We start from the raw sequence: 13,298 nt of genomic DNA, 5'->3' as shown, positions 1-13,298 counted from the left end.
AGCAGCTAGGCTTCAGTCTGCAAATTTTGTGTGATGAGTGGAAAGACGAGTGGCTCCAAGTCTCTTGTACGCGTGCCATTGCTGTGTGGTTTTTTTTGGGTTGCTGTCTCTCCCTGGATCCAGGGTTTGATGTACAGTTAGACCTTTGATGGAGCTTCTATGCCGGGACGGAAAGGGAAAAAGCAATGCAAGGGAGAGAAGAAAAGAGAGAATAAAGTCTTTGAATGGTGTCTGGCTTTGGATGTTAATGCATTGTGGGTTGTCTCCCTCCTTACAGCAACTCTACGCCGCCCAGCTGGCCAGCATGCAGGTCTCTCCAGGAGCCAAGATGCCTCCGCTGCCCCAGCCCCACAATTCCGCTGGGCAGATCTCCCCGTCTGGCTTGAAGAATGAAAAGAGGGCCTCAACCCCACTGGCTCAAGTCAAGGTACGATCCCAGCCCGATTTGGTGTAACTGGATTGGTACTTGACCTAGTCTTCTCCACTTCCTTGTTCATTAAATCAGCTGTGGTAGGTCCAGCAGCAAGCGCTTGCCGTCTGGTTCTTCTCTCGCTCTGAGCCCATCAATCTGGGCTGCTTTTACAAGGCACCCGCTCTCTTAAGCAGAACTCTGTGGACAGGGTTGCTATGGGTTTCCCTGCTCCTGGAGAGCAATTTTTGGAACACATAGTTTCTCAAGACAATGACTGGCCAATGTTTTCCTGAGCATTACATTTTTCTTGGCCCGAGCTAAGGCAATGACATCAGAGGCACATAATCTAAATATATTGAGGAGGCTACGATGATGTGATGACTGTCTTTTGTTTCTTTTATAAGATCAACACTCGCAGCATATAGCACTTTTCCATCAGTCTTCACTGATATACATCATCGTTTTCTTTCTTGTGCTGTGGCTGTAACCTAAAACTCTAGCGCATTTGGAAAAGTTTAGTTTAATATCACAATAGAAAGGGGGGTAAATCATTGAACTGAAATAGTAGTATGTGCATAGCACCCCTAATCCTCTTCAGTCGCTCAGCAAAGCTGCTCCTCCAGGACTTTTGGAGCTCTGCCCTTGGAGAGAGACTCCACATATCAACATCTCAGAACATACGGTAAGATCATTGGCGATTACACTGAGCCACAATTCATGTCGGATGGACATTTTTAGACACTCTACTTCAGTTTATTTAGCCCACACATGTTGTATGAGATACGCTCTCTTAATATTGATCAAAGATGTTACAAGATATTTGCCCCATTAACTCCATATGTAGATACGCTGTGCTTAATTAGCTAGCAATCTGTTTGTTTGTCTAGTTGAAGCGTAATTGAATGACAAACTGTTATTGGCAGTCAGATTTGTAAAGAGCTGGGGGCAGTCTCTGTATGTGGCCCATCTGTTTGGACGGTACAACACTGCCAGTCAGATCTTTTTCTAGCCTACACAAGATGCATTAATATGATGAGATGCGATTTTAAAGTTGATCTGGACTGATGATCAAATTATACACTGTGTTTTACTCATCAAGCCCTCTACTTTGAGGTGGGTAAGATATTTAACATGTTTTTGAAAATAAGTCTCTTATGCTCACAAGGCTGCATTTATTTGACCAAAAAACCTAAAAAAGAACAGTAATATAGTGAAATATTATTGAAAAAAAAACTGTCAAATGTAATTTATTCCTGTGATGGCACAGCTGAATTATTAGCCGCCATTACTCCAGTATTCAGTGTCACATGATCTTTCAGAAATTCAGAACATTTCTTATTTTTATCAGTATCTAACACAGTTGTGCTTGTAAATATTTTTGTGGAAACCGTGAAACTTTTTTTTCAGGATTCAGTAATATAAGTTATTTGAAACATATTTTTTTAATAATAAAAATGCATACTGCCATTTTTTCTAAATCAATTTAATACATTCTTGCTGAATAAAAGTATTCAATTCTTCCAAAAAATAAACAAGTAAATAAAAAAATAAAAAAATAAAAACCTAAACTTATGAGCATTGATGTACACCCTTAAATCTGCAACCAAACATTACGAATTAGAGCTGTTCTCCTCATTTAGTCACCACAAAGACAAGAGAACACGCACTTAACTGTAATACATTCAGCTACAGCAGCAACAAGCCCTCTGCTCTGATTGCATTTGTTTGAAACAGGATGTATTAGCTGTTAACCGTTTCTCTCGGGCATGAGAGCAAGTGAGAAGATAAAGATGTGTGCTCAGACAGAGAAGGTTTCAATTATCCTGAACAAAGCCGGGCCCTCACTTCACTGAGGAGCTAGAGCATGGCACAGAGCAGGGCTATGAATACAGAACCCATTTCTTGGAGGAGTCGGACTAATTAGTCTACAGTAATAGCCTCTGGTGCATTGTCTTTTATGTAAGGTGGAAAGCATCTCTCTATAGAGCATCCCTATTTAACAGAAGCTTTGTGTCTTTTATGTTCAGGAGGAGGGAACGCAGCCTCTCAACCTCTCCGCCCGGCCCAAGACAGCTGAGCCCGTCAGATCCCCCACATCCCCAACACAGATCCTCTTCCCAGGCAACAAGAGCAGCCCGAACAGCCTCTCCAAGAGCGGAGGCATCCCCAGCCCCATTGGAGGAATGGGCCGTGGCTCGTCTCTGGGTAAAACTGTAGATATTGTCTGCTCTTAAAGTTCTGTCTAGTGACATTTTTATAATTATTAAAATCCTCACAGCTTGTATATTTCTGATTGTTTGTTGTGTGGAAGCAGTTTGACACAGTCCCAATTTATAATCTCTCTTAGAACCTGCCATTTTAACACAGTAAAGAGTAACGGATGTCATTGCTGTATATTTGTTTTCAAAGCTTGTAGTTCATCTCTCATATTAAGACTGTGTGTTGAGCAGTTCCCTCCTCTTCTAGGAGTTGGGCTTTGAACACAGGCTTGGTGTTTGTTTTTCTACTAGATTTTTTACTTCCTAGATTTAACTGCCATCCCGCCTCACCTCACTTTGATCTACTAATTATAGAAAGGCGACACACACTGAGATTGCTCCCTTAGATTCCTGCCCCCCCATAACCCCACCACACACACACACACACACACACACACACACTTGGAGTCGGCAACACTGACAGTACACACAGACTGTACTCACAAGACCTCATATATTGTGTGTCACAGTACGGCCCTAAGCATTTGTGTATTTGTATATGAACCCAAGGGATTTGTCTCTGCAGACATCCTTTCCAGCCTGAACTCAACAGCGCTGTTTGGAGATCAGGATGCAGTGATGAAGGCCATCCAGGAAGCGAGAAAGATGAGGGAGCAGATTCAGAGAGAGCAGCTCCAGCATCATCAGCAGGGAATGGAAGCCAAGCTGTCTGCCCTCACCAGCATGGGCCTGAACCACTGCAGATCTGATAAGGTGAGTGTGTTTGACCCCTGTGAAAAGTGTTGGCTTACTGCAGGGAATTTGGATTATGGAATCATTTCACAAATATCAAGTGTTTAAATCAGACTATAACTTTTTAATTTTGTTTGATTATTTAAAAAAAAAAAAAAAACTATTAAAGGGTTAGTTCACCCAAAAATGAAAATTAGCCGATAAATTACTCACCCTCAAGGTATCCTAGGTTTATATGACTTTCTTATTAAGACAAGTTAAAAAATTGTCTGTGATCTTTTAAGCTGTTTAATGGCACTCAGCACATGTTGCAGTGCATCAGTCCAAAATAAGTGAAATAAAAAGCGCCCATCCATAATAAAATATTTTCTCATGTGGCAAGAAAAATATCCATATTTAAAACTTAATAATCACTTTAATGTAGCTTGCGCTGATAGTTGTACACAGAGGCAGCTCCAGGAGGATGACATATGAGGTCTATTATTTTATTAAACTCTTTATGATATATTTCATAAGCTTCCCCTCTATGTATAACACGGAGTCTTGTAGTTTTTTCTCACAAAATATCACTAACTTTTTGTTAGTTTTTTGTTGTTGTTGTTGTTGTTGTTGTTGTTGTTGTTTTTTACTTGTCTAACCACTAAGTTAAAGTGTTTTGCAGTGGGTATAAAACTGTGTGTGTGTGTGTTGTGTGTGTGTGGAAATGACCATTACCAAAAATACATTTTTAATAAATAATATACAAATAAATTTGATTATAAATAGTATTAGTAATTAGAAGTAATTACTAATTAGAAGTAAAAAAAAAAACATTGCATGTAGGACTCTTGTTGATAAAGGCTTAGATTATGAAATATTTTGCCCTTTATTTTGTGAAAATAAAACAAAATCATTTGTGCATGTGCATCGTCAAAGTAATAAGATGACCTCAAAACCCAATTTTATTCATGCAATTTGTAATCAATACTTGATTCCATTGCAGAATATATACCCAACATAACCGTCTCTTGTTCCTTCCCCTTTCGCCTGAGGGCACAACAACAGCCAAAGCTCAAGGACTTGAGCCCACAGTGTTTTTCAGACATGATCTTTAAAACCAATCAAGGTCTTTGAAGCACGTCCAGAGGAGGCCCTTTGATTGACATTGGCAGGATAGATGGTGGATGAATGTGTGTTTGCATTAGTAAGGAGGACCATCACAGTCCTCTGGTGCCCGGCCTGTGCGGGTTCAAACTATGATGTCTCTGCCCAATTAAAGCATACAGGCAGCCCTCTTCAGCCCCTGGTGTGGGACAGGCCCACTTTGTACCAGGAGCAGGCATTCTCTCAGGGATTCTTTTTAAAAATATCTTCAATCAATGAGTCAATCAAGGAGCAGAAAAGCAGACACCACTACCATCTGATTGATGCCATATTGCCAGTTGGCTGTGAGACGCAGGCAGAAACTGGGAGTGGAGGCTCATTAATTTTTCAGCACCTGATTACTTTCAACCAGCATCTTAAAGTAGGTCAATGCATATGTAAAAAAAAATAGAGGAACTGTTTTTCAATCAACTTAGATGTCAGGGTGAAAGACGTGCCCCGATGTGGGTGGCATCAGAGGAAACATCCGAGACCCCTGCACATCCTCGATAAAGACAGAAATCACATTTTTATACTATTGCTGCTTCTCACAGCAATTTACAGTAACTCTTTACTGCTCAAGTAGGCATTGTTGGGGTCATAATCCTGTTTTCTCAAACACAATGCCCAACTCTAAGCCATTATAAACTGAGATATCACCTAAGCCAGTGCATTACGTGCCATTCTTTTGAGATTTCGCACTCTTTGTTTGTGTTCTTTGGAGGTGGATGCGGTATGTGAACATGCAGCCATCACCTGTGGCTTTCTCCCTCCCTCCCTTTTTTCCCCATTTTACCTTCACCAGCCTCAACTCATCCTCTCCTTCCCTCTTTACCTCCCAAAATTGCTCTGGGGTTAGCTCATGGTCAGCCAAACGTGAGAATATGCCGCTACATGACATGAATGCTGCTCCAACAATGACTGAAAAGCCACGTTTGTCAACAGGCAGCACACACCTACAGCTTCATTGTTCTTAGCAGGCCGAGCTTAACGCTTTTTTTTCTCCTACTCTTTTGTTTGGCTTGGGTTTTGTCTTCACACGATTGTAAGGCCCTGCCTTTTCACATGGTTATTTGGGCATCTTGGCTCAGGTGAGCTTTGTGTGTTTTTCTAAGTGGGGAGGAAATCAGCCCATCCAACTCTCCACCAAGGAAAAAGACGTTAAGATTGTGGCTAAATGTGTTTTCCCTAAAAGTCTTTGTTGTAAGGGCAAGGTAATTCAGGGCAGCCTGTGGCACAAAGAAAGGGGCAGAGGAGGGAGCAACAAATAATTATTAGGTGCTCTATCAGTGTGAAAATATGACTTGCATGTTTGGGTTATCATTGTTGGTATAGGTTACAGAGACTCCCTAAATTTCTGAAGCATCATTTGCAAAGACATTCTCTTTCTTTATGCCTCTTTTCCCCCTTCTGAGTTCTCAGTTGCTCAGAACATAAGTTTATGACCTTAAAATACGACAGAAGAAAATGGCAGGCCTCTTTAGTGCTGTGGTCTCGCTCAGAAGCCTGTCTGCATCTGATGATATCATAACGGCAGCTTCACCTCAGTCTGTTGCTAAGCCAAATAGACATATTGATGTTGCAAACAACCAGAGGCCAAACAGAAGCTGTATTTTCCTCATCATGTTCCATGTGTCTCTGAAGTTCAAACGAATGGAACTGAGCAGACATTTATTGTAATATAAAGAATATTCCTAATTTTCCTGGTTTTGTTAGTAGGGCTGATTTAAAATTGTTATCAAATTAATTACATGATATTCTTGTTTATTTAATGAAATCAGAATTAATTGCACGTATTAGTATTTGCTGATTATGCATTTAATATGTAGGTCAGGTGGCATGATTCATATTTTGTACTTGTTTGTTTGTTTTTTGCCTAATATCTTCATTTATTGATACATTAAATCCTTATAAAGTTTATGCCACGTAATGCCCTCTAGCCATATGTTTGAGGAGACACTTTACATGTCATGGGAAAAGCTACTACAGCCATGTACAAAACGGTAATGAGCCGCCTGTTGTATATCACCCAGCGCTGCCAGCAGTCAGACAGTTGGCCCGTGCCTGCTGATCACGCCTGACGGACGAAAAAAAGGCCTCTAAGTGTTCTAGATAAAAGCTTTCACTTTGGTCAGTTTCAGAATATTAATATTTCAGCACATCGCCTCACCTGGCATAAATACTGAACGCCCTTTAATAACTGCCTTCCAGTTTGCTGTTTGGAAGTTTATCATAGTGAAAGCTTACGTGGAAGATTCTAGGAAGGTAACAGAAATGGGATTAAGGAGAGGTTAAAATCATCTACTGGGGCTGTTGGTGGGGGATATTAAATATTGATTTATCCCGGTGTAACGACTGAGCTGAAGAGTGAGACTAAGTGCTGCTTACAGATGGATCAATTCATCTTTTAATACAAGGTGTGTTCGCAGAACACAATGCAATGACCTGCGTCCCTTTTTCTCTCGCAAAGAGCCATTTCTCTCGCTCTGAGATGGAAGAGCATCTCCTTTGAGTCTCCTGTCTTTTAGATGCATGTGTAAAATATTCATGTTTTAGTGTTTGCTTGCTTGTTTTCTATTTGTCTTTTTTCCCTTTGATGTCCCATCAGTAAAAGAAAGCTTTTATGGGACCTCCAACTATTTGCTTTTTTCCCTCTAAATATTTATTAAAAGCGTTCCTGTCTACTGAGGGCAATTATTCTTTTTTTCTTATTTATTACACATTCAGAAGTACACTGCATTGTACATTTCCTGATCCGTTTTATGCACTAGATTTAAACTACTTTGTTTGATTGTACATTTTCAAATCGAATTTCACAAGCCATCTAATGATGAGGTTCCACTCTGGAAGGGGCCCAGATTTTGATTTCAGATATTTCGCCCTTGCTAATAACCTACTTTTCGACAGATGTTGCAGTCCGACGGGGCCTGGCGAGGAGATAAAATATATTCTGGTGCTGACACTTCCCAAACTGGAATCAAAGGGTGAAAGGCCAGTGTATTAACCTATTGAGAATCCACCGGCCTCCCTGCCCCCTCCTCTCACCTACATTATTGATGAATGGAATATTCACTTTTCTCAAATCCCCGAGCACAGGGCCACAAACATTTAAATGGAGCCTTGCTCACTCTCTTCGAAATTCTCACCCCCTACTTTTAGACCCGAAGCCAATGTTTGCTCTCGTTCCCTCCCCGCGTGTGAGTGTTAGGGGTCTATTCACACTTCCCTTTACAAAGACTTGGGGTATAATCTTGTCTGCTCTGCAGCCCTGGAAGCAATTTTCTACCCCTTTTTCTGCTGCTGTCTTGGAAATTGCCAGCATAGGTTATTTTTGGCCGCGAAGTAAATCCTGCCATACATGGTTTTGGCCGTCCAAAATTTGATTATATTCTGAACTCAAGCACTACCCATAGCCAGCGGGTGTCATTGTTAAGTATTGCTTACATTAATTCTTTGTTCCATTTGTTTGGGTATATAAATAGTGCCTTTTTTAGCAATGCGTGAGAGTGGGCGCATGTCTCAGGCTAGTTTTAAAACATCGCTGTGCACTTACTCTTCAGTATTTTTCTCCCTTAGATAAGACATGACAGAAGCTCAGCTGATTTTACACTGCGGTTGCGTAAAATCACACAAATGGCCAAAACAGGGCACTCGTTCAAAAATCCAAAAGAAGGCCCTATACTCTAGACCTGTGAGGCTCTGCTTACGCCAGATATCCTGCAACAAAACCAGTGTAAAGAATAGGCTACAATAGGTCATTTATGTGCCACCATATTTGGACAGATCCCCTCTGAACAGGTGCATAAAGAACCCTCTGTCTCCCGGATCATGCGATTCGGAGTGTCCATTATTGTAAATAGATTGTGTGATAAGAGCAGAGAAAGCAAGGTCCTTCTTGACAGATCCTTGAGGACCCAGTGAACAGTTCAGGGTCATTTAAAGTAGAAAACCCGTCCAAAAAAATCCAGCGCCCATGATCTTAACCTAGGAGTATAGAAAAACAGTGCTGCTGAGTTTCTTTTAAAGCTGAGGGATGGACATTTATAAAATGCCTCATTTCCCCCGTGATGTCAAAAGGTCTCAGGTGTTGTAGGTAAATTGTTCTGTTTTATAAGCAAGCGGTTATGGTTTAATCTTTTGGGTTTTTTTATTTAAAAAAAAAGACTATAAGTAGATGTCACAGTTTTCTCATGTCAGTGTTTTCAGATAAAGTGGTACTGCAAGGTAAAAAAAAAAAAAAAATATCCAGCATTAGATGCCCAGGAGTGAGGGAGGTCGCAGCTTCAGACGCGTTGGACTACTGCTCGAGTATAAAAGCTCAGCGACCGCATGAAAGGAACTGTGGGATCGGCGGACAACTGCATGCGCTTTAGACTAAACGTTTCAAAACTACCAACTACTGGAAAGCTGCACAATTATAAATAACATTGTGATTGGTTACTGCGCGAATTGAAAGCAGATGAGGGAAGAATTAGACGTATGCTGCAGGGCCTCGCTTTCAATACCGACAGCTGAAGTAAACTATACCAAGTATATACACATACATTGTAACAGGCTTTCAAAGCTTCCCTTTAATTATTCTATCACTTGGATCTCTCAGCCAGGTGTGGAACTGACAGAACACACTGTATTTGTCAGCATTCAGAATCCAGACAAGGTCAAAGAACAAACAGCTTTTCTCTTGACCATTGTGTTTTTGTTGTTGTTGTTTTAACCAGGTTATGATATTAGCCATGTGCACTTGGCAACTGTAAAGTCAGATCACTAACATGACATGCTTGTGCAGCCAAGGTCAGTCTTTGGTTGTCTCACAGTTGCCGTTATCTGGACCCAGCTGGAACAATTCAAGGCCATATGGCTGAAGCCAGGCTATTTTTACCAGAGGAAAAGCGTCACTCTATGGCAGTGTGATGTGTAAGTACAGGGTAGACACCAGCACAATGCGCTTCTGCCCAAAATACACAGAATCTGCGGGCAGCGCTGCAGTCCTCAGGCACATGTTCTGCGGCCGGCCTGATTAAAGCCCTCTCCTCGCTCTGGCTCCCCTCCAGATGTTCAGAAGTTCCACCAGCCTTGCCATCAGCCCTTCTGTGTTATTACTTCACCATGCAACCCTCCTTCGTCGAAACAAAATGCATTCTGTAACCGAATTTGAGGATAGAGGGGAAAAAAAGGATAGTGGAGGGTAGATTATTGTGGGTGTCTTTTTCCACTTCAGCTTAGGACTGTGTGGTTGTAATTTTAAATGTGGGAATGAAGTCTGCATGCTGAACTCATTTGAGGGAAGGGCCAGCCGTGTGCCAGATAGGTCGTGGTTAGATTGGGAGGGGCACAACGTGTACCATGACATCTTTTCTTTTCTCATTGAATTGTTTCTGGGGGTTTTTATTTCCCTAACCACACTTTCCCTTTCTCCTTCTCTCTGTTCTTGCGGAGACTTTAAGCTCTTGCCATCTCGCTGCCGAAATGCACATTATAAATATCCTTTATTGCACAATGGTGAACATTTGCCTGGCTGGACGGTAGATTTTCAGGATGGTACATACCCTTTACTGCTCTTCTGTGCCAAAGTAATCAGTAAAAATTTAATGACACCATAAAATAATAAAAATGCCATTGATTTATCACAGCACTTGATGCAGACAGTAGTAAATGCGCTTTAGCCCGAGTCTTCAAACAAAAAGCCTGATGTTATGCATATAGATTATTTCTCTTGATAATGCTACGATATAAATTACAAGTTACAACCAATAAGTATATAAAACATAGTATATTAAATTTAATGGAAATTCATTGTACTATGTTTGAAGGTGTGCACATCAGTTTTTATGTTCATATTCACTTTCTCAATTACAGACTCTTTAATGTGCACTGTAAACAGTGTTACTCTCTCATCTGGATTTCAGCACTTCCTAGGCATGAATGAACTCTCTACCTCACTCTATTAAGTTAGACCCGAGACACTGAAGTGTCTAATCTGGTTTTCATGTACAATAGCTCCCGTCTGGCTAATTCTTTAATTATTGTTCTGGAAAATTAGAGTTTAGTGCCTAATCCGTTTTTTAATGAAACTCAGTGATTGATGCCCCTTGTTCCCCAAACTGATGCTTAATGATCATGACTTTATAAAAGGAGTTGATTGATCAGAGAGAGCTAACAGAGTGGGGAGGAGGGATGACACAAGCAAGTCATTTATAACCCCCCCCACCACCACCACCACCACCATGCACAAACGCACACACTCTGCAGTTGTAGGGCCCTTCCCCAGTGGACAATCCACGGCACATCGGCCATTGCTCGTGCGACTAATCGCACATCAGTCAATTTGTCATTGGGTGCTGCGGCTCTTTCATTAAGTGCAATAATACGGTCTGGTGATGAATACAGCGTCTAGGAGGCCTCACATGGAGCGTGGTACACCAAGCTAGCACTCCAACTTATTTTTACAAAGCCGCCTGAGCCCAGCGGGAACCGCTACATATGTCATAATTAGAAAACACTTAAATTAGCAAGGCAGAGTCAAGACGGGCAGCTCTTAATGACAGGCCATAAGCAGGTAGTGGTTAATTGTACATCACAATCACTCAGATGGCCATAAATAATGATTGTTCCATCAAGCGTGGTGGTGGGAAACTGCAATACTCTCTCTACAGCTCGTCTTTCTGTATCTCTGATGCTTGTTCTGTGTTTTTTGAGTACTAATAATAGTCTTCAGAGGGAACAAAATCAGTAACAGATACTTGTATTACTTTTTGGGCAAGTGGCTGTTATAAAGAAGGCAAATAAAAGATAATTCAGACAATTCATAATGAATGAATTTGTGGCAGCTTAAATCAGCAATTATTGTTTTAAGGCCTGCTTTCAATGGCGAGTAATAGCACAATGTTATTTGAGGCAAATAAACATGGCGGATTTTCAAAATACAATGTACATACAGATCAAAGGTTTGGGATTGGTAAGATTGTTTTAAATGTTTTTAAAAGGTCTTATATGCTCACTAAGGGGCTGTTCACATATCGCGTCTTTTGCGTGCGCAAGTTCGTTGTTTCCAATGTAGGCACACGGCATTCGCGCTCATAATGGAAGCAACACGGTCGCAACGCGCACCGCAGGTCATGTGACAAGAACTAACCAATCAGCTTCATCCTTTCCCGTAACAACGTTGAAAACTCAGCCAAGATGAAGGAACAGCTGTTCATAGCTGTATATGGATTGCCATTTTGAAATAAATTTAGTAGCAGAGCTACTGAGGGAGAATTTTTTGTACTGCAAATCCATTTATCCTTTGCTTAAATTTCCGCATCTTCATGGAGAGAGCACGTCATGGTTGCTTAGCAAAGGCAGACGCTTCAGGAGCGCTTCTGTCCGAGCGCTTAGGAAAGAAGGAGAAAGCGGCGCGCCTAGCGTTTTCCACATGTTTTTAGGCGCGATATGTGAACTGCCCCTAAGGCAGCATTTATTTGAACAAATATACAGTAAACAGTCATACTGTAAAATATGAAATAAATAATTATTTTCCATTAATAAATATTTTAAAATGCAGTTTATTCCTGCGATGGCAATGCTGAATTTTCAGAAGCCATTACTCCAGTCTTCAGTGTGACATGATCATTCAGAAATCACTCTAATATGCTGATTTGGTGCTCAAGAAACATAAACAAAGCATTTATTTAATAAAGCGAGTTAGTTAGTTAGTTAGAGTTAGAAGTTGACATGTACTTGCAAAGTTGCATATAAAATGTCTACTGACTATCCATTACAATAAAGAGTTAGCAGATATTAAGCAGAAATTCTTCTAATACTCTAATGTGTGTTAGTAGACATGTAGGTGCAGCATTATTTATTGTCAACAGAATGTTCATAAGGGACCATCAAAATAAAGTGTTACGAAATAATCTATAATTAGCCTAACTGACAAAAAAAAATGCATGTTTGCACTGAAAAGAATGACAGTTATGTAATTTAATTGTTTACAGGGCTAGTTACTGTAAGCGCGTTTAGAACCTTTTGTAAACTTGATTGCAGGTGGTTAGTGAACGTCACACAGGTTTTTATACTGAAATAACAAATGCTTGGAATGTTAAGTGAATTTGCCCATCAGTGATAATAAAGTCTGTTTAAAGTGACAACAGCAATAAGCACAGAATCATCCTGAGTAATCCACTATTGTAATGAGCTATTGACAGTTTGAGCCAGAGGGATAATCTTTTGCCGTGTGAAGAGCTTCCACGCTCCACCGGCTCCCCAGTGGCAAAAAGGAAACAGAAAACAAACAAACGAGCAAAACGTCCAAAGCAGCGCAGCTGAAAGATTAATGTGTACACCGGTATCTGTGTCTGCGTCTGTAGCAGGGGAGCTGTTAGCATTGTGTTGGGAGGCCGCCCGAGTGTTTGTTCAAACTGTGTGTGATAGGCATTCTCTAAAGAAAAGACAATTCAAGCACACCTTTTGCCTGAGACTGAATGCACACCCTGGGAAAAGAACAAACGCTCTGGGGTTGACTCACCGTACCTCGCTTTGCTTTTAGCATCTTCCTGCCCTGATCGGAGGGGGGAGAGATTACTTGTATCACGCCGAGTCAAAGTGTCCATCTCCTCCTCGAGTCTTTAGAGAGAGCGAGACGGGCCTCCAGTAATGCCCTGCTGCACTCACGGCAGAACTAGGTCATTTAACAATGGGCCCGAGCAGCGGTCGGCCCTCTTCTTCTGCATAATACATTAAGTCTAATGTGCTGCAACCATTCAGGAGGGCCCCCCAAAAGCTGTTATTTTATTCTGTAAATGCACACGGACATGACATTTAATATTGTTGCA

The 13,298-nt window shown here is 41.1% G+C and overlaps 1 protein-coding gene across 15 annotated transcripts in view; it reads left to right on the top strand.

The window, feature by feature from the left end:
* sox6 (SRY-box transcription factor 6) overlaps positions 1-13,298 on the top strand; it is a 145,345-nt gene that overhangs the window by 117,430 nt on the left and 14,617 nt on the right. For all 15 annotated transcript variants that reach the window (XM_026216285.1, XM_026216290.1, XM_026216289.1 and 12 more), the window contains 3 exons: positions 278-427; positions 2,440-2,617; positions 3,197-3,384. In XM_026216285.1, the coding sequence (XP_026072070.1) occupies positions 278-427; positions 2,440-2,617; positions 3,197-3,384 (516 nt within the window). The remainder of the gene's footprint in view (positions 1-277; positions 428-2,439; positions 2,618-3,196; positions 3,385-13,298) is intronic.

This window comes from Carassius auratus, chromosome 32 (assembly GCF_003368295.1).
Source record: "Carassius auratus strain Wakin chromosome 32, ASM336829v1, whole genome shotgun sequence".
NCBI classification, from domain to species: domain Eukaryota; kingdom Metazoa; phylum Chordata; class Actinopteri; order Cypriniformes; family Cyprinidae; genus Carassius; species Carassius auratus.
This window is presented reverse-complemented; position numbering and strand designations above follow the sequence as displayed.